This window comes from Pristiophorus japonicus, chromosome 4 (genome assembly GCF_044704955.1).
Source record: "Pristiophorus japonicus isolate sPriJap1 chromosome 4, sPriJap1.hap1, whole genome shotgun sequence".
NCBI lineage: Eukaryota > Metazoa > Chordata > Chondrichthyes > Pristiophoridae > Pristiophorus > Pristiophorus japonicus.
Window position 1 is genome coordinate 296,401,421 of NC_091980.1, and position 22,048 is coordinate 296,423,468.

The following is a 22,048-nucleotide window of genomic DNA, read 5'->3' on the forward strand; positions in this document are numbered from 1 at the left end:
CAGATTTATTTATGCTAATGGAAACGTTCGAGTGTGAGCAATCACCTGTTACCGCCCGACAGATTAGATCCTGGACGAGCCAGGACCCCTTACTGTCCTTAGTAAAAAACTGTGCACTCCATGGAACTTTTTCCAGTGTCCCGTTAGAGATGCAGGAAGAAATAAAGCCGTACCAGTGGCGCAGAGATGAAATGTCTATACAGGCGGACTGCCTCATATGGGGTAATGGGGTAGTGGTGCCAAAAAAGGGCAGGGACACTTTCATTAGTGACCTCCACAGCACCCACCCAGGCATTGTAATGATGAAAGCGATAGCCAGATCTCACATGTAGTGGCCAGGTATCGACTTAGAGTCCTGCGTACACAAATGCAACACATGTTCACAGTTAAGCAATGCACCCAGGGAGGCGCCACTAAGTTTATGATCCTGGCCCTCCAAACCGTGGTCCAGGGTCCATGTCGACTATGCAGGCCCATTCTTGGGAAAAATGTTCCTTGGGTTGTAGATACGTACTCCAAATGGATTGAATGTGAGATAATGTCGGCAAGCACATCCGTTGACACCATTGAAAACTTGCGGGCCATGTTTGCCACACACAGCCTGCCCAATGTCCTTGTGACAATAGGCCATGCTTCACCAGTGCCGAGTTCAAAGAGTTCATGACCCATAACGGGATCAATCATGTCACTTCTGCCCCGTTCAAACCTGCGTCCAATGGTCAGGCAGAGCAAGCAGTGCAAACAATCAATCAAAGCTTGAAGAGGGTAACTGAAGGCTCACTGCGGACTCGCCTATCCCGAGTCCTGCTTAGTTACGGCACAAGATCCCACTCGCTCATTGGGTTCCCTCCGCTGAACTGCTCATGAAAAGGGCACTTAAGACAAGGCTCTCGTTAGTCCACCCTGATCTACATGAACAGGTAGAGAGCAGAATACATATCATGATCGCGCAAATGTGTCACGCAAAATCGAGATTAATGATCCTGTCTTTGTGTTAAACTATGGACAAGGTTCCAAGTGGCTTCCCGCACTGTCATGGCCAAAGAGGGGAGTAGGGTGTTGCAGGTCAAACTTTCAAATGGACTCACCTGCAGGAAACACTTGGACCAAACCAAACTCAGATTCACGGACTATCCAGAACAATAGACTCTACCTTTTTCGACCCTCCAACACACACCCAAGTGGCAACCGACTCAGCGGTTGACCACGAAGCAGAACCCATCACCTGCAACAACCCAGCAGGACTCACCACACCCAGCAGCCTGGCAAGGCTAGCTGCGCAGCAGCCCAGCGAGGGGCTAACAAACGACTCACCAAAACCAGCATTTGCACCGAGATGATCAACCAGGGAAAGGAAGGCCCCAGATCAACTCACATTGTAAATAGTTACACTATTGACTTTGGGGGAGAGTGTTGTTATATATGTAAACTTGTAAATACCTTGTTTAACCACCAAAGGGCTCATTCCCTGGAGTCCCAAGAGATCCCACAATCCCTTGGGAGAACCTGTACATAAGGAGGCCTCACAGGCTGGAGAGGCATTCTGGAGGCCTGAATAAAGGACAACGGTCACACGTTGCTTTGAGCTCACAGTATCTGGTCAGATTCTTTATGCAAGATATAACATTATGGAAAAGGACAAAGGGAGACCAGGAATAAAAGTTCTCAATTGGGGTAAAGCCAATTTTGCTAAGCTGAGATGGGATTTGGCCAAAGTGGACTGGAAACGGCTACTTGATGGTAACTCGGTGTCAGAGCAGTGGGAGGCATTCAAGGAGGAGATCCTGAGGGTACCGAGCAAATATGTTTCCTTAAAAAAAAACGGTGGGCTAACAAATCAAAGCACCCTGGATGTCAAGGGACATACAGGGTAAGATAAAGAATAAAACGGAAGCTTATAGCAGATTCCGAGAAATCAATACTGCAGAAACTCTAGAGGAGTATAAGAAGTGCAGAGGTGCAATTAAAAAAGATATCAGGAAGGCAAAGAGAGAGTATGAAAGAATGTTGGAAAGTAAAATCAGGTAAAACCCAAAGATGTTTTATAAATACATTAAGAGCAAGAGGATAACGAGAGAAAGAGTGGGGCCTATGAGAGACCACAAAGGAAATCTGTGTATGGAGGCAGAAGACATGGGTATGATTCTTAATGAATACTTTGCATCTTTTTTCACAAAAAAGAGGGGGCAATGCAGACTTTGCAATGAGGGAGGAGGAGTGTGAAATATTAGATGAGATAAACATAGTGAGAGAGCAAGTATAAAGGGGCTTAGCAGCTTTGAAAATGGATAAATCCCTAGGCATAGATAAAATGTATCCCAGGCTGTTATGAGAAGCAAAAGAGGAAATTACCATAATTTTCCAGTCCTCTCTTGCTACAGGTGTGGTGCCAAAAGACTGGAGGACTGCTAATGTTGTACCTTTGTTTAAAAAGGGAGAAAGGAATAGACTGAGTGATTACAGGCCAGTCAGCCTAACCTCGGTAGCAGGAAAATTATTGGAAAAAATCTTGAGGGACAGGATAAATCTTCATTTGGAAAGACATGGATTAATCAAGGACAATCGGCATGGATTTATTAAGGGAAAATCGTGTCTGACTAACCTGATTGAATATTTTGAGGAGGTAACCAGGAGGGTCGATGAGGGCAGTGTGTATGATGTAGTGTATATGGATTTTAGCAAAGCTTTTGATAAGGTCCCACATGGAAGACTGGTCACGAAAGTAAAAGCCCATGGAATCCAGGGCAAAGTGGCAAGTTGGATCCAAAATTGGCTCAGAGGCAGGAAGCAAAGTATAATGGTTGATGGGTGTTCTTGTGACTGGAAGGCTGTATCCAGTGGGTTCCACAGGGCTCAGTGCTGGGTTCCTTGCTTTTTGTGGTATATATCAATGACTTGGACTTGAATATTGGGGGTATGATTAAGAAGTTTGCAGATGACACTAAAATAGGCGGTGTGGTTGACAATGAAGAAGAAAGTTGCAGATTGCAGGAAGATATCAATGTACTGGTCAGGTGGGCGGAACCGTGGGAAATGGAATTCAATCTGGATAAGTGTGAGTAATGCATTTGGGGAGGTTTAATGAGGCAAGGGAATACACATTAAATAGTATGACACTGAAAAGTGTAGAGGAACAAAGGGACCTTGGAGTGCAGATCTACAGATCCCTGAAGGTAGCAGGCCAGATAGATAAGGTGGTTAAGAAGGTATATGTCCTGGCCATATTTATCCCTCAATCAACATAACAAAACAAATTATCTGTCATTGTAACTTTATTGTTTGTGGGAACTTGCTGTGCACAAATTGTCTGCTGCATTTCCTACATTACAACAGTGACTACACTTCAAAGTACGTAATTGACTGTAAAGCGCTTTGGGATGTCTGAGGTCATGAAATGCAAGTTCTTTTTTTTAAATTACAAAGGCGATGCAAGCAATCAGGGTATCCCACCACAATCCAAGGGGTGATCTAATTGAGGTGTTTAAGATGATTAAAGGGTTTGATATGGTAGATAGAGATAAACTATTCCCTCTGGTGCAAGGAGCCCAGAATAAGGGAGCATAATCTTAAAATTAGAGCTCGATCGTTCAGGGATGATGTCAGAATAAAATAACATAAGAAATAGGAGCAGGAGTAGGCCATTCAATAAGTTTATGGCTGATCTGATCCTGGCCTCAACTCCACTTCCCTGCCCACTCTCCATAACCCTTCACTCCCTTGTCGTTCAAAAATCTGTCTATCTCCACCTTGAATATATACAATGGTGACGTACTTGAAGAATGTTTGAAGACCAGGCCCTCAAAACTATCACCAAGCTCATGGTTCACAGGATCATAGTAATACTCACCCTCCCGTATGGCTCAGAGACGTGAACTATGTACAGTAGACACCTCAAGTCGCTGGAGAAATACCACCAGCGATGTCTCCGCAAGATCCTACAAATCCCCTGGGAGGACAGATGCACAAACATTAGCGTCCTCGTCTAGGCCAACATCCCCAGCATTGAAGCACTGACCACACTTGATCAGCTCCGCTGGGCAGGCCACATAATTCGCATGCCAGACACGAGACTTCCAAAGCAAGCGCTCTACTCGGAACTCGTCCATGGCAAACGAGCCAAAGGCGGCCAGAGGAAACATTACAAGGACACCCTCAAAGCCTCCCTGATATAGTGCTACATCCCCACTGACACCTGGGAGTCCCTGGCCACAGGCCGCCCTCAGTGGAGAAAGTGCATCCAGGAGGGCGCTGAGATCCTCGAGTATCGTCACCGAAAGCATGTAGAAATCAAGCGCAGGCAGCGGAAGGAGCATGCGGCAAACCAGGCATCCTGCTCACCCTTTCCCTCAAGGATTGTCTGCCTCATCAGTGACAGAGACTGTGATTCTCGTATTGGACTGTACAGCCACCTAAGAACTCATGTTAAGAGTGAAAGCAAGTCTTCCTCGATTCCGAGGGACTGCCTATGATGATATGATATTCAATGACCCAGCCTCCACAGCTCTCTGGGGAAGCGAATTCCAAAGACTCACAACCCTCTGAGTGAAGAAATTCCTCCTCAGGAAACACTTCTTCACACAAAGGGTGGTGAAAATCTGGAACTTTCTTCACCCAAAAGGCTGTTAAGGCTGGGGGCCAGTTATAAATTACAAAATAGAAATTGATAGTTTTCTTGTACGACAAGGCTATTAGAATTACAAAATCAAAGTGGGAAGATGGAGTTAAGCTACAGCTCAGACAAGATCTAATTGAATGGAGGAACAAGGCTTGAGGAGCTGATTGGCCTTCTCCTGTTCCTATGTTCCTAAAAGGTTCTCAGTTGATATTTTAATTGAGAAACTACTTAAAATGACTTGGTTTCGAATCCAGCCCAAAGAGTTAGGACAATGATCCTTCTTTGTAACTACAGCGCAGTGTGCAATAAATCTATATTTTTACCTTTGGGTTTTGGGTTTGAATCCAGACTGATGGACCTGAAAATCTTGTGTCTGCAAGGTGTTAAGGATCCTAAGCGAAATAGGTTTGATCAGTCTCAATCCAGATCCAATCAGAAATTCCTCACGACATAGTCCATTTAAAATGTATGAAATTGACCTGAAACTGACAAGCGGGTCGTTGGGGAAAAATGATTACAGCTTTTAACCTTGGACTGAATAGTGCATTCCACCTCCGCAAGTAAGCGACTGATAATGAATGCGACTGTAAAGTTAAAATTGGGCAAAAATGTTTTAATATTTATGACACTTGCATCGCTCATAAAATGTAGAAACAAAAAAAATGTTCCATTCAAAGGGTGTCACTATGGCTCAGTTATGTCACACAACAGTTAAAGCCAAACGGCATATAACCATGTATGTTTTGAAGCCATACAGCCTTTGCCACACAAAGCTTGCTCACAAATATTATGTGGCTGTCGGAACATTCAGACCCGTGCTGGGAACAAAACTGTTTTGATAGGTCAGCATAACTTTGCATTAATTCTGGGGTTTGGCAAGGTTAGGGAGATATTAAGAATTCAGCCCACACAGTGAGGGATCTTGCAGGGGTTGGTAGTTTCCGAACTTCAGAAGCCCAATCAAGCAAAGGAAAGCAAAGCTTCTGGTTACTTTAATTTACCGCTCCATTTCCACTCTGACATCTCCGTCCTCGGTCTCCTCCACTGTTCCAACGAAGCTCAACGCAAGCTCGAGGAACAGCACCATATCTTTTGTTTAGGCACTTGACAGCCTTCTAGACTCCTGTGTATTAGATTTTTGGCAATTAGATTTCTGTGTATTAATTCCTGTGTATTAGAAGAATCCTGTGTATTATATTCCTGTGTATTAGATTCCTGTGTATGAGAATCCTGTGTATTAGAATCCTGTGTATTCGAATCATGTGTCTTAGATTCCTGTGTATTAGAATCCTTAGTATCAGAATCCAGTGTATTCGACTCCTTTGTATTAGAATCCTGTGTATTAGAATCCTGTGTATTAGAATTCTGTGTATTAGATTCTTGTGCATTAGATTCCTGTGTGTTAGATTCCTATGTGTTAGTTTCCGATTTGTTAGATTCCTGTGTATTAGATTCCTGTGTATTAGAATCCTGTGTATTAGATTATTATGTATTAGAATCCTGTGTATTAGAATCCTGTGTATTAGTTTCCTGTGTATGAGATTCCTGTGTGTTACATTTCTGTGTATTAGATTCCTGTGTATTAGATTCCTGTGTATTAGAATCCCGTGTATTAGATTCCTGTGTATTAGAATTCTGTGTATTAGATTCCTGTGTATTAGAATCCTGTGTATTAGAATCCTGTGTATTAGATTCCTGTGTAATATCTAATACACGGGATTCTAACATACAGGGTCGAATACAATGATTCAAATCCACAGGAATCTAATGCACAGGATTCTAATACACAGGATTCTAACACACATAAAACTAATACACAGGAATCTAATACACAGGAATCTAATACACAGGAATCTAATACACAGGATTCTAATACACAGGAATCTAATACACAGGAATCTAATACACAGGAATCTAATACACAGGATTCTAATAAACAGCATTCTAATACACAGGATTATAATACATGTGATTCTAAGACATTGGAATCGAATACACAGGAATCTAAGATACAGGAATCTAATACACGGGATTCTAATACACAGGAATCTAATGCACAGGATTCTAATACACAGGAATATAATACACAGCATTCTAATACACAGGATCTAATACACAGAATTCTAATAAACAGGAATCGAATACACAGGAATCTAATACACAGTATTCTAATGCACAGGACTCTAATACACATGATTTGAATACACAGGAATCTAATACACAGGAATCTAATACACAGGATTCTAATACACGGGATTCTAATAAATAGGAATCTAATACACAGCTATCTCATACACAGGATTCTAATAGACAGGATTCTAATACACATGAATGTAATGCACAGGCATCTAATACACAGGATTCTAATACACATGATTCTAATACACAGGAATATAATACACAGGAATCTAATACATAGGAATCTAATACACAGGATTTGAATACACAGGAATCTAATACACAGGAATCTAATACACAGGAATCTAATACACAGGATTCTAAAACACAGGAATCTAATATACAGCATTCTAATAAACAGGAATCTAATACACAGGATTCTAAAACACAGGATTCTAATACACAGGATTCTAATATACAGGATTCTAATACACAGGAATCTAATACACAGGAATCTAATACACAGGATTCTAATACACAGGATTGTCATACACAGGAATGTAATACACAGGAATCTAATGCACAGGATTCTAATACACAGGATTCTAATGCACAGGAATCTAATACACAGGCATCTAATACACAGGATTCTAATAGACAGGAATCTAATACCCAGGATTCTAATACACAGGAATCTAATACACAGGATTCTAATACACAGGAATCTAAAACACAGGATTCTAATGCACAGGATTCTAATACACAGGAATCTCATGTACAGGAATCTAATACATAGGAATCTGATGCACTGGATTTTAATACACAGGATTCTAATACACAGGAATATAATGCACAGGACTCTAATACACATGAATCTAATACACAGGAATCTAATACACAGGATTTGAATACACAGGATTCTAATACACAGAATTCTAATGCACAGAAATCTAATACACAGCATTCTAATACACAGGAATCTAACACACAGGATTCTAATACACAGAATTCTAATGCACAGAAATCTAATACACAGCATTCTAATACACAGGAATCTAATACACAGGATTCTAATACATGGGATTCTAATGCACAGGAATCTAATACACAGGAATCTAATACACAGGATTCTAATACACAGGAATCTAATACACGGGCATCTAATACACAGGATTCTAATACACAGGAATCTATTACCCAGGATTCTAATACACAGGAATCTAATACACAGGATTCTAATACACAGTATTCCAATACACAGGAATCTAATACACAGGCTTCTAATACACAGGAATCTAATACACAGGATTCTAATACACGGGATTTTAATGCACAGGAATCTTATATACATGAATCTAATACACAGGAATCTAATACACAGGAATCTAATACACAGGATTCTAATACGCAGGATTCTAATACATAGGAATCTAATACACAGCTATCTCATACACAGGATTCTAATAGACAGGATTCTAATACACATGAATGTAATGCACAGGCATCTAATACACAGGATTCTAATACACATGATTCTAATACACAGGAATATAATACACAGGAATCTAATACATAGGAATCTAATACACAGGATTTGAATACACAGGAATCTAATACACAGGAATCTAATACACAGGATTCTAATACACAGAATTCTAATGCACAGAAATCTAATACACAGCATTCTAATACACAGGAATCTAATGCACAGGATTCTAAAACACAGAATTCTAATACACAGGATTTGAATACACAGGATTCTAATGCACAGCAATCTAATACACAGGAATCTAATACACAGGATTCTAATACACAGGAATCTAATACACAGGATTCTAATACACAGGAATCTAATACACAGGATTCTAATACACAGGATTCCAATACACAGGAATCTAATACACAGGATTCTAAAACACAGGATTCTAATACACAGGAATTTAATATACATGAATCTAATACACAGGATTCTAATACACGGGATTCTAATGCACAGGAATCTTATATACAGGAATCTAATACACAGGAATCTAATACACAGGATTCTAATACACAGAATTCTAATGCACAGAAATCTAATACACAGCATTCTAATACACAGGAATCTAATACACAGGATTCTAATACATGGGATTCTAATGCACAGGAATCTAATACACAGGAATCTAATACACAGGATTCTAATACACAGGAATCTAATACACGGGCATCTAATACACAGGATTCTAATACACAGGAATCTATTACCCAGGATTCTAATACACAGGAATCTAATACACAGGATTCTAATACACAGTATTCCAATACACAGGAATCTAATACACAGGCTTCTAATACACAGGAATCTAATACACAGGATTCTAATACACGGGATTTTAATGCACAGGAATCTTATATACATGAATCTAATACACAGGAATCTAATACACAGGAATCTAATACACAGGATTCTAATACGCAGGATTCTAATACATAGGAATCTAATACACAGCTATCTCATACACAGGATTCTAATAGACAGGATTCTAATACACATGAATGTAATGCACAGGCATCTAATACACAGGATTCTAATACACATGATTCTAATACACAGGAATATAATACACAGGAATCTAATACATAGGAATCTAATACACAGGATTTGAATACACAGGAATCTAATACACAGGAATCTAATACACAGGATTCTAATACACAGAATTCTAATGCACAGAAATCTAATACACAGCATTCTAATACACAGGAATCTAATGCACAGGATTCTAAAACACAGAATTCTAATACACAGGATTTGAATACACAGGATTCTAATGCACAGCAATCTAATACACAGGAATCTAATACACAGGATTCTAATACACAGGAATCTAATACACAGGATTCTAATACACAGGAATCTAATACACAGGATTCTAATACACAGGATTCCAATACACAGGAATCTAATACACAGGATTCTAAAACACAGGATTCTAATACACAGGAATTTAATATACATGAATCTAATACACAGGATTCTAATACACGGGATTCTAATGCACAGGAATCTTATATACAGGAATCTAATACACAGGAATCTAATACACAGGATTCTAATACACAGAATTCTAATGCACAGAAATCTAATACACAGCATTCTAATACACAGGAATCTAATGCACAGGATTCTAAAACACAGAATTCTAATACACAGGATTTGAATACACGGGATTCTAATGCACAGCAATCTAATACACAGGAATCTAATACACAGGATTCTAATACACAGGAATCTAATACACAGGATTCTAATACACAGGAATCTAATACACAGGATTCTAATACACAGGATTCCAGTACACAGGAATCTAATACACAGGATTCTAAAACACAGGATTCTAATACACAGGAATTTAATATACATGAATCTAATACACAGGATTCGAATACACGAGATTCTAATGCACAGGAATCTTATATACAGGAATCTAATACACAGGAATCTAATACACAGGATTCTAACACTGTATTTGAATACACGGGAGTCAAATATATAAAAACCTAATACACAGGATTCTCATACACAGGAATCTAATGCACAGGATTCTAATACACAGGAATATAATACATATAAATCTAAATACACATGAATCTATTGCACAAAAATCTAATACACAGGATTTTAATACACAGGAATCTAATACACAGAATTCTTATACACAGGAATCTAATGCAATGGAATCTAATACACAGAAATCTCATACACAGCATTCTAATACACAGGAATCTAATACACATAAATCTAATACACAGGATTCTAATACACAGGAATCTAATACACAGGATTCTAATACACAGGAATCTAATACACAGGAATCTAATACACAGCATTCTAATACACAGGAATCTAATACACATAAATCTAATACACAGGATTCTAATGCACAGGATTCTAATACATAAGAATCTAATACACAGGAATCTAATACACAGGATTCTAATACACAGGATTCTAATACACAGAAATCTATTACACAGAAATCTAATACACAGGATTCTAATGCACAGGATTCTAATACATAAGAATCTAATACACAGGAATCTAATACACAGGATTCTAATACACAGGATTCTAATACACAGAAATCTAATACAGAGGATTCTAATACACAGGAATCTAATACACAGGATTCTAATAAACAGAATTCTAATGCACAGTAATCTAATACACAGCATTCTAATACACAGGAATCTAATACACAGAATTCTAATAAAGAGGAATCTAATACACAGAAATCTAATACACAGGATTCTAATACACAGGAATCTAATACACAGGCTTCTAACACACAGGAATCTAATACACAGGATTCTAAAACACAGGATTCTAATACACAGGATTCTAATACACAGGAATCTAATACACAGGAATCTAATACACAGGATTCAAAATACACAGGAATCTAATACACAGGCTTCTAATACACAGGAATCTAATACACAGGATTCTAACACACAGGATTCTAATACACAGGAATGTAATATACATGAATCTAATACACAGGATTCTAATACACGGGATTCTAATGCACAGGAATCTTATATACAGGAATCTAATACACAGGAATCTAATACACAGGAATCTAATACACAAGATTCTAATACACAGGATTCTAATACACAGGCATCTAATACACAGGATCTGATACACTGGAATCTACTACACCGGAATCTAATACACAGGATTCTAATACACAGGAATCTAATACACAGAAATCGAATACACAGGATTCTAACACAGTATTCGAATACACGGGAGTCAAATATATAAAAACCTAATACACGGGATTCTCATACACAGGAATCTAATGCACAGGATTCTAATACACAGGAATATAATACATAGGAATCTAATACACAGGAATCTAATACACAGGATTCAAAATACACAGGAATCTAATACACAGGCTTCTAATACACAGGAATCTAATACACAGGATTCTAAAACACAGGATTCTAATACACAGGAATGTAATATACATGAATCTAATACACAGGATTCTAATACACGGGATTCTAATGCACAGGAATCTTATATACAGGAATCTAATACACAGGAATCTAATACACAGGAATCTAATACACAAGATTCTAATACACAGGATTCTAATACACAGGCATCTAATACACAGGATCTGATACACTGGAATCTACTACACCGGAATCTAATACACAGGATTCTAATACACAGGAATCTAATACACAGAAATCGAATACACAGGATTCTAACACAGTATTCGAATACACGGGAGTCAAATATATAAAAACCTAATACACAGGATTCTCATACACAGGAATCTAATGCACAGGATTCTAATACACAGGAATATAATACATAGGAATCTAAATACACAGGAATCTATTGCACAAAAATCTAATACACACGATTCTAATACACAGGAATCTAATACGCAGAATTCTAATACACAGGAATCTAATGCAATGGAATCTAATACACAGAAATCTCATACACAGCATTCTAATACACAGGAATCTAATACACATAAATCTAATACACAGGATTCTAATACACAGGAATCTAATACACAGGATTCTAATACACAGGAATCTAATACACAGGAATCGAATACAGAGCATTCTAATACACAGGAATCTAATACACATAAATCTAATACACAGGATTCTAATACACAGGAATCTAATACACAGGATTCTAATACACAGGAATCTAATACACAGGATTCTAATGCACAGGATTCTAATACATAAGAATCTAATACACAGAAATCTAATACAGAGGATTCTAATACACAGGAATCTAATACACAAGATTCTAATAAACAGAATTCTAATGCACAGTAATCTAATACACAGCATTCTAATACACAGGAATCTAATACACAGAGTTCTAATAAAGAGGAATCTAACACACAGGAATCTAATACACAGGATTCCAATGCACAGGAATCTAACACACAGGCTTCTAACACACAGGAATCTATTACACAGGATTCTAAAACACAGGCTTCTAATACACAGGAATGTAATATACATGAATCTAATACACAGGATTCTAATACACGCGATTCTAATGCACAGGAATCTTATATACAGGAATCTAATACACAGGAATCTAATACACAGGAATCTAATACACAGGATTCTAATACACATGATTCTAATACACAGGCATCTGATACACAGGATCTGATACACTGGAATCTAATACACAGGAATCGAATACACAGGAATCTACTACACCGGAATCTAATACATAGGATTCTAATACTCAGGAATCTAATACACAGGAATCTAATACACAGGATTCTAATACACAGGCATCTAATACACAGGATCTGATACACTGGAATCTAATTACACAGGAATCGAATACACAGGAGTCTACTACACCGGAATCTAATATACAGGATTCTAATACACAGGAATCTAATACACAGAAATCTAATACACAGGATTCTAACACAGTATTCGAATACACGGGAGTCAAATATATAAAAACCTAATACACAGGATTCTCATACACAGGAATCTAATGCACAGGATTCTAATACACAGGAATATAATACATAGGAATCTAAATACACAGGAATCTATTGCACAAAAATCTAATACACACGATTCTAATACACAGGAATCTAATACACAGAATTCTAATACACAGGAATCGAATGCAATGGAATCTAATACACAGAAATCTCATACACAGCATTCTAATACACAGGAATCTAATACACATAAATCTAATACACAGGATTCTAATACACAGGAATCTAATACACAGAAATCTAATACACAGGATTCTAATACACAGGAATCTAATACACAGGATTCTAATACACAGGACTCTAATATACAGGAATCTAATACACAGGATTCTAATACACAGGATTCTAATACACAGAATTCTAATACACAGAAATCTAATACACAGGATTCTAATGCACAGGATTCTAATACATAAGAATCTAATACATAGGAATCTAATACACAGTATTCTAATACACAGTATTCTAATACACAGAAATCTAATACAGAGGATTCTAATACACAGGAATCTAATACACAGGATTCTAATACACAAAATTCTAATGCACAGTAATCTAATACACAGCATTCTAATACACAGGAATCTAATACACAGAATTCTAATAAAGAGGAATCTAATACACAGGAATCTAATACACAGGATTCCAATACACAGGAATCTAATACACAGGCTTCTAACACACAGGAATCTAATACACAGGAATCTAAAACACAGGATTCTAATACACAGGAATGTAATAACATGAATCTAATACACAGGATTCTAATACACGGGATTCTAATACACAGGAATCTTATATACAGGAATCTAATACACAGGAATCTAATACACAGGAATCTAATACACAGGATTCTAATACACAGGAATCTAATACACAGGAATCTAATACACAGGATTCTAATACACAGGATTCTAATACACAGAATTCTAATACACAGAAATCTAATACACAGGATTCTAATGCACAGGATTCTAATATATAAGAATCTAATACACAGGAATCTAATACACAGGATTCTAACACACAGGATTCTAATACACAGAAATCTAATACAGAGGAATCTAATACACAGGAATCTAATACACAGGATTCTAATACACAGAATTCTAATGCACAGTAATCTAATACACAGCATTCTAATACACAGGAATCTAATACACAGAATTCTAATAAAGAGGAATCTAATACACAGGAATCTAATACACAGGATTCCAATACACAGGAATCTAATACACAGGCTTCCAACACACAGGAATCTAATACACAGGATTCTAATACACAGGATTCTAATACACAGGAATGTAATAACATGAATCTAATACACAGGATTCTAATACACAGGATTCTAATGCACAGGAATCTTATATACAGGAATCTAATACACAGGAATCTAATACACAGGAATCTAATACACAGGATTCTAATACACAGGATTCTAATACACAGGCATCTAATACACAGGATCTGATACACTGGAATCTAATACACAGGAATCGAATACACAGGAATCTGCTACACCGGAATCTAATGCAGAGGATTCTAATACACAGGAATCTAATACACAGAAATCGAATACACAGGATTCTAACACAGTATTCGAATACACAGGAATCAAATATATAAAAACCTAATACACAGGATTCTCATACACATGAATCTAATGCACAGGATTCTAATACACAGGAATATAATACATAGGAATCTAAATACACAGGAATCTATTGCACAAAAATCTGATACACATGATTCTAATACACAGGAATCTAATACACAGAATTCTAATACACAGGAATCTAATGCAATGGAATCTAATACACAGAAATCTCATACACAGCATTCTAATACACAGGAATCTAATACACATAAATCTAATACACAGGATTCTAATACACAGGAATCTAATACACAGGATTCTAATACATAGGATTCTAATACACAGAATTCTAATGCACAGAAATCTAATACACAGCATTCTAATACACAGGAATATAATACACAGGATTCTAATACACAGGAATCTAATACACAGGAATCTAATACACAGGATTCTAATACACAGGATTCTAATACACAGAATTCTAATGCACAGAAATCTAATACACAGGAATCTAATACACAGGATTCTAAAACACAGCAATCTAATACACAGGATTTGAATACACAGGAATCTCATACACAGAAATCTAATACACAGAATTCTAATAAAGAGGATTCTAATATGCAGGAATCTAATACACAGGATTCTAATACACAGGAATCTAATACGCAGACTTCTAACACACAGGAATCTAATACACAGGATTCTAATGCACAGGATTCTAATACACAGGACTCTAATACACAGGATTTGAATACACAGGAATCTAATACACAGGAATCGAATACACAGGATTCTAATACACAAGATTCTTATAGACAGGATTCTAATTCACAGGATTCTAATACATAGGAATCTAATACACAGGAATCTAATACATAGGAATCTAATACATAGGTATCTATTGCACAGGATTCTAATACACAGAATTCTAATGCATAGAAATCTAATACACAGCATTCTAATACACAAGAATCTAATGCACAGAATTCTAATAAACTGGAATCTAATACACAGGATTCTAATTTACAGGATTCTAATGCACAGACTTCTAATATGCAGGAATCTAATAAACAGGATTCTAATACACAGGACTCTAATACACAGGATTTGAACACACAGGAATCTAATACATAGGAATCTAATACACACGAATCTAATGCACAGGAATCTAATACACGGGATTCTAATGCACAGGAATCTAATACATGGGATTCTAATACACAGGATTCTCGTGAGCAGGAATCTAATACACAGGAATCTAATACACAGGAATCTAATACACAGGAATCTAATACCCAGGATTCTAGTACACAGGAATCTAATACACAGGAATCTAATACACAGAATTGTAATGCACAGGAATCTAATACACAAGATTCTAATACACAGGAATCTAATACACAGGATTCTAATACACAGGAATCTAATACACAGGAATCTAATACACAGGAATCTAAAGCACAGGATTCGAATACACGGGACTGTAATACACAGGATTCTAATACAGAGGAATCTAATACATAGGAATCTAATACACAGGAATCTGTTGCACAGGATTCTAATAAACAGGATTCTAATACACAGGATTCTAATACACAGGATTCTAATACACAGGATTCTAATACACGGGATTCTAATACACTGGATTCTAATACACAGGAGTCTAATACACAGGAATCTAATTCACAGGATTCTAATACACAAGAATCTAATTCACAGGATTCTAATACACAGGAGTCTAATACACAGGAATCTAATTCACAGGATTCTAATACACAGGAGTCTAATACACAGGATTCTAATTCACAGGATTCTAATATACAGGATTCTAATACACAGGGATCTAATACACAGGGATCTAATACACAGTAATCTAATACACAGGATTCTAATACACAGGATTCTAATACACAGGATTCTAATACACAGGGATCTAATACACAGTCTTCTAATACACAGGATTCTAATACACAGGATTCTAATACACAGAATTCTAATACACAGGATTCTAATTCACAGGATTCTAAGACACAGGATTCTAATACACAGGATTCTGATACACAGATTTCTAATTGCTGAGGGAGTGCTGCACTGTCGGAAGTGCTGTCTTTCAGAAGAGATGTTAAACTGAGGCCCTGTCTACTCTTTCAGGTGGACATAAAACATCCAGGGGAGAGCAGGGGAGTTATCCCCGGTGTCCTGGCCAATATTTCTCCCTCAATCAACATCACAAAAACGGATTATCTGGTCATTATCACATTGATGTTTGTGGGAGCTTGCTCTGCGCAAATTGACTGCCGCGTTTTCTACATTAAAACAGTGACCACACTTCAAAAGTACTTCATTGGCTGTAAAGCACTTTGAGACATCTGGTGGTCGTGAAAGGTGCTATGTAAATCCAAGTCTTTATTTCTTGTATGGGAGACTCTATCATCAGGCATGCAAGTAGCACCCTATGTAGAGGTAAAGCTCTGTCAAGAGCAGTCTTCTGTGTACCACGGGCCAAGGTAGCTGATCTCTGGGCTAGTGTGGATGATCTGATGAAAGGTGAGTGCAAAGGTACTGATGATATCATGGATAGAAACATAGAAACATAGAAACATAGATACATAGAAAATAGGTGCAGGAGTAGGCCATTCGGCCCTTCTAGCCTGCACCGCCATTCAATGAGTTCATGGCTGAACATGCAACTTCAGTACCCCATTCCTGCTTTCTCGCCATACCCCTTGATCCCCCTAATAGTAAGGACTTCATCTAACTCCTTTTTGAATATACTTGTTTTGCAGGATTCCACCAAAAGCCTGATAGCTGGCCTTCAGCAAAGGGGTGCAAGGGCCGTAGTCCCCGGGCTAGTACCAGTCACGTGCAGATCGATGGAGATGAATAGCCGAATCGTAGGATTCAACACCTGGCTTCAGGACCTTTGCAAAAAGATGAAGCTTCATTCATCGATAATTGGGAGGTGTTTGCTGGACAGGGTAAGTTGTTTAGGAGGGACGGCTTCCATCTTAACTTCCTGGGAGCGCAAAGGCTGGCAGAGGGTGTTGAGAATGCTTTCAGAGGAGAAATTCGTTAGCGCCCCATTTAGGGCGTTAACTTTTGAAATTTTGAAAAGTTAGCATCAGGCGCTAAGAGTTCTGAACTTCTATTAAATTGGGCTTTAGCACCCCCAGGAAGGAAGAGGAGGTAAATAAAGCGACAATTACCTCAGTGGGGTGCTACAGTGGCGCTACCACCAGAGCTCTACCATATTTCAGGTGCATTGCACTCAGCATTCAGCAAACATCCTTCACTCGTTCACACTGGCTCATTCCAGCTCTTAAAGGGGAGGTTGTATCAACGTGCAGCTGGACATTTTCAGCATTCCTGGATGTGAAGGCGACCTGCGAGCAAGTGAAACAGCTCATGGCTATGGCTATTCCCAATCCAAATCCCAGGGGGAGAGCTCGTCGATTCACTGACGTTGCATTGGAAACGTTGATGGCCGCTTTGGAGCAAAGAGGGAAGCACTGTTCCCGGCCAATGGAAGGAGGCCATTGCTCCAGGTCTTCAGGCAATGTGGCGGAAAGTGGCAGAGGACGCCTCAACCAGTAGTGTCGTGCAACACAGCCTGACACAGTGTCGTATAAATTCAACAACTCAGTAGTGTGGTCAAGGTGAGTAGTTGCTTCAACAGGTCCTACATATCAGCACCTGAACCTCTGTCTGTGCACACTGCGCAAAGCAGCACTCCCCACCACTCACCCACCAAACATCACCAAACACAAACTCACATCCTCATCTCACGCCTTACCTACATTCACAGCTATTCAACGACAGCAGGCATATCTCCCAGACACTTAGTTGGACGCTGACTCACTCACATTCCTTTCTTTAGCAGGTCAAGATGGCACACAATAGGTGGGAGCAGCAGAGGACAGGCAGGGGTTAACATCAGCTCCAGCAGCTCTCAGACCTGGAGGAGCGAGTGCTGCGGCTCATTGGGCAGCAATTGGTGGGCACCGTGGCCATCGGCAATGCGACCCCGGTGGGGGCAACAGCGGTATCTTCGTCCCCTCTCCTTCTTTCATCCCACTTCTCCCTCACACCAGAAGGGTTTACCACGTTCCAGCTCAATTCGAGCCCCCCTGCCCTCACCTTAACGCGAGTCTTGTGCCTTTTACGCTTTCAGATAATTAGCAACCAGATGAGCAGCCTGTCCCTGATACCCCCCACTGAGAGTGGCGAAGGAGAAGAGGAGGACCCAAGCATCGCGTCACTGCATCTCTCACTCGCCGGCACCACATCAGATACTGGCACTATATGATCATTAGAGGCAAGCTTAGTAGAGAGTGCACTGGGTGACGCACCAGAGATGAGTGGACTGTAGCAAAGTCAAGGAGAAAGGATAGATCAGGAGCCAGCTCCCCAGAGGGCAAGATCGCGTGAGAGTTCTGCTGCACAGGATTCAGATGAGGACCTCGATGAGGAGACGTTCACAAAAAAAGTGATGTCCATGCACACGAAGGTGAGAGGTGCAATGGGAAGGGTGCCCGAGAGCCTCTGGGCAATGGTAAGGAGCGTGGAGGAGTCCGCCTCCAACATTGCACAGAGCTCTGCGCACACCATGGAGCCAATCATTTCAACTCCGCAGACGATGGTGGACTCCCAGAGAGACCGTACGGATCCAGACCTCAGGACACGTGTGCCATGGGCGATGTGGCAGCTTCCATTGCAGCGCAGGCGGAAGCAACGCAATGGGGGGGGGTCTTGGTGCTGTAATGCAGACAATGGTTGTTGGCATCGAAGCTCAGACTGCTCTCATGCAGTCTCAGCTGGATGCCACCCAAGCTCTGACTGCTGCCATCGTCGCTGGGTCCACCATAGTCCACCAGGGATCTCACGGTGTCGCAGCAGCCCACCAATCTGTGTGCCAACAAATCAGGGGGGATGCTGAGGTGCTGCCCCGGGGAAGTGGCATGGGTCAGTGAAGCAGGAACCTGCTGTCCCCTCTCAGGCTGACAGCATTCCTGATCCCACCACTGCCACCACCATTGCACTTATCGCTGCCTGTCATCCAGCCAGCCCAGACTGCCGCCGCCCAGCCTGAGATGGTGCTGTCTACAGCCGGACGAAATGCCCACAAGCATGAATGGGGATCATATAAAAATACATCTCGGCATCAAATAATTTTTTTTTAAATTACATATTTTTTTTGAAAAATAAATTTACCTGTTTTAACGGGGCTAAAAAATAAACTTATTTTATTGCACAGGGTTTTTAATGTATAAATAAATGAAAAATGTTTATGTTTATGTTTTTTTAAACTCTTACGCTGGTAAAAGAAGCCTTAGAGTAGGCCAAGGTGGAGGGAGGGGGTTGCTATTTTTATTAGTGAGAATCTCAGAGCAAGAGAGAGACTTGATTTTGCCTCATCAAGTACCGCTGAGGCTATTTGGGTTCAAGTGGACCAAACTCATGGGTGGGGGCTAATTATCGATAATTGTTATAGGCCTCCGGGTCAGACACCTGAACATAATGAGTTATTATGGAAACAGATTGCAAATGCTTTTAATAAAAAATGGCACCTTTGTTTGATTGGTGATTTTAATTTTCCTGGCTTTCAATGGTTTAGCCGCTGATGTGATATCTTATTTTTCCTTCCATATGGAGGAGGGAGTGGTCTCTCTGGTGAAAATTTCCAGGACTACGCGTACAAACAAGACACAGAGAAGTCCATAAACTGCTCACTGAAGTGATGAAGAGTGTAACACCCACAATAAATGTGAAAGAGAGAGAATAGTTAAACCTGCTGTTGAAACTTTAACTGTACAATAAATCAGTTATTTTTCAAAAATCAATATGTATAAGTTGTTTTTAAACTAAGTTCACAATTTTTACTGAAGTGCAGCTGAAAAATTGATTGAAAATATACAAGACTGTTTCCTGACTCAACACTTAATGAGGTAACCAGGGATAATCATATATTGGATCTGGTGTTTAGCAGTGAGCCTGACCTTGTATCCGGCCTCCATGTGGGCGAACATCTGGGCAACAGTGTACGGTTTTAATTGGCTAGTAGAACTAAAGGTACTGAGAATCTGCAACTCGTACCAGATTTCAGGAGAGCAAACTTCAATAAAATGGCTGATGATTTGGAATGGGTAAATTGACTAACCCTCCTGGGTGATGATGAGACGGATGTTGAATACAAATGGAAAGTTTTTAAGAACAAGATTTAAAAATGTGGAAAACAAATATGTACCCAAAGTCAAAAGAAGGAAGTGTGGCTGACTGGTTATGTACAAAGACAAATAAGATGTAAACAGAAATGTTTCTATAAATTAATGACATTTAACACTCAACTAAAGAAAACGAAGACTGCTATTAGATCAGCAAAAAGGCTAACAGAAAAAAGGATCGTAGACAACAGTGGAAGTAATGGGGAAATCTTTTTCAGTTATGTGAAGAGTCAGAGAGCTGTCAAAGACTGTATTGGGCCATTGAAGAATGTTGAAGGACTCACTGGGTATGGCAGAAATATTAAATGAGTACTTCACCCTTGAAGATGATGCTCAACTATTAGGGGGAGAAATTGGGATCATTTGCACCCCCTGTTAGCAACACGGGGGCACTAACGGGCGCAAACGACTTTTCACCCGGGCGCGGTGCCGCTAACGACTCCCGCTAAATTCCGCGGGAGTTTAGTGGCAGCGGTAACTAGTAGCACCCCACTGTGCAGTGCCAGCGATGACCATGTCATCACTGTGCGCAGTGACCCGTTTTCACCCTGGAGCGACAGCTTCAGAGGGTGCGTACCGGGCGGCAGGCTGCTCACAGGGCACTAGTTAAAGAAAAAAAAAACTCCCGACTTACCCGTCCCGGCCCGTTGCATATTGGATCGCAGGGTCTGTGCCGCGATCTGGCAGCCCGGCATGCCACAGGGTAAAGGAAACGTACTATGATTGGGGGGTAGGAAGTAGAGCGTAGGGTAAAGGGAACATACTGAGGGACCTGCAGAGTCGGCAGCTTAGCCCTCCCCTTTAATGAAGGGGGAGGGACCCTTCTACGCAGCAGCGCTACGTGTCCCAGAGCTCCACTCTGATTGCTCCCAACCCACTCGCACCCCACAGAGGAAGTGAAGTAACACTCCACTTGCTCTCG

General features: G+C 39.5%; 1 protein-coding gene across 1 annotated transcript; it reads left to right on the forward strand.

Moving 5' to 3' along the window:
- Positions 1–6,942: 6,942 nt before the first annotated feature.
- Positions 6,943–15,754, forward strand: LOC139262790 (dentin sialophosphoprotein-like). The gene is made up of 10 exons (XM_070877942.1): positions 6,943–6,948; positions 7,065–7,508; positions 7,620–7,889; positions 8,610–8,939; positions 9,660–9,953; positions 10,065–10,241; positions 10,814–10,932; positions 11,577–11,892; positions 12,626–12,925; positions 15,245–15,754. Exons 1-10 carry the CDS (start codon positions 6,943–6,945, stop codon positions 15,752–15,754), a joined length of 2,766 nt encoding a protein of 921 aa, XP_070734043.1.
- The last annotated feature ends 6,294 nt before the right edge of the window (positions 15,755–22,048 follow it).

Coding starts and splice junctions, on each gene's coding strand:
- LOC139262790 (XM_070877942.1), top strand. Junction 10,933..11,576: donor AAACAGAATTCTAATGCACA/GTAATCTAATAC, acceptor TCTCATACACAG/GAATCTAATGCACAGGATTC. Junction 11,893..12,625: donor CACAGGATTCTAATACACAG/GCATCTAATACA, acceptor TCTAATACACAG/GAATCTAATACACAGAGTTC.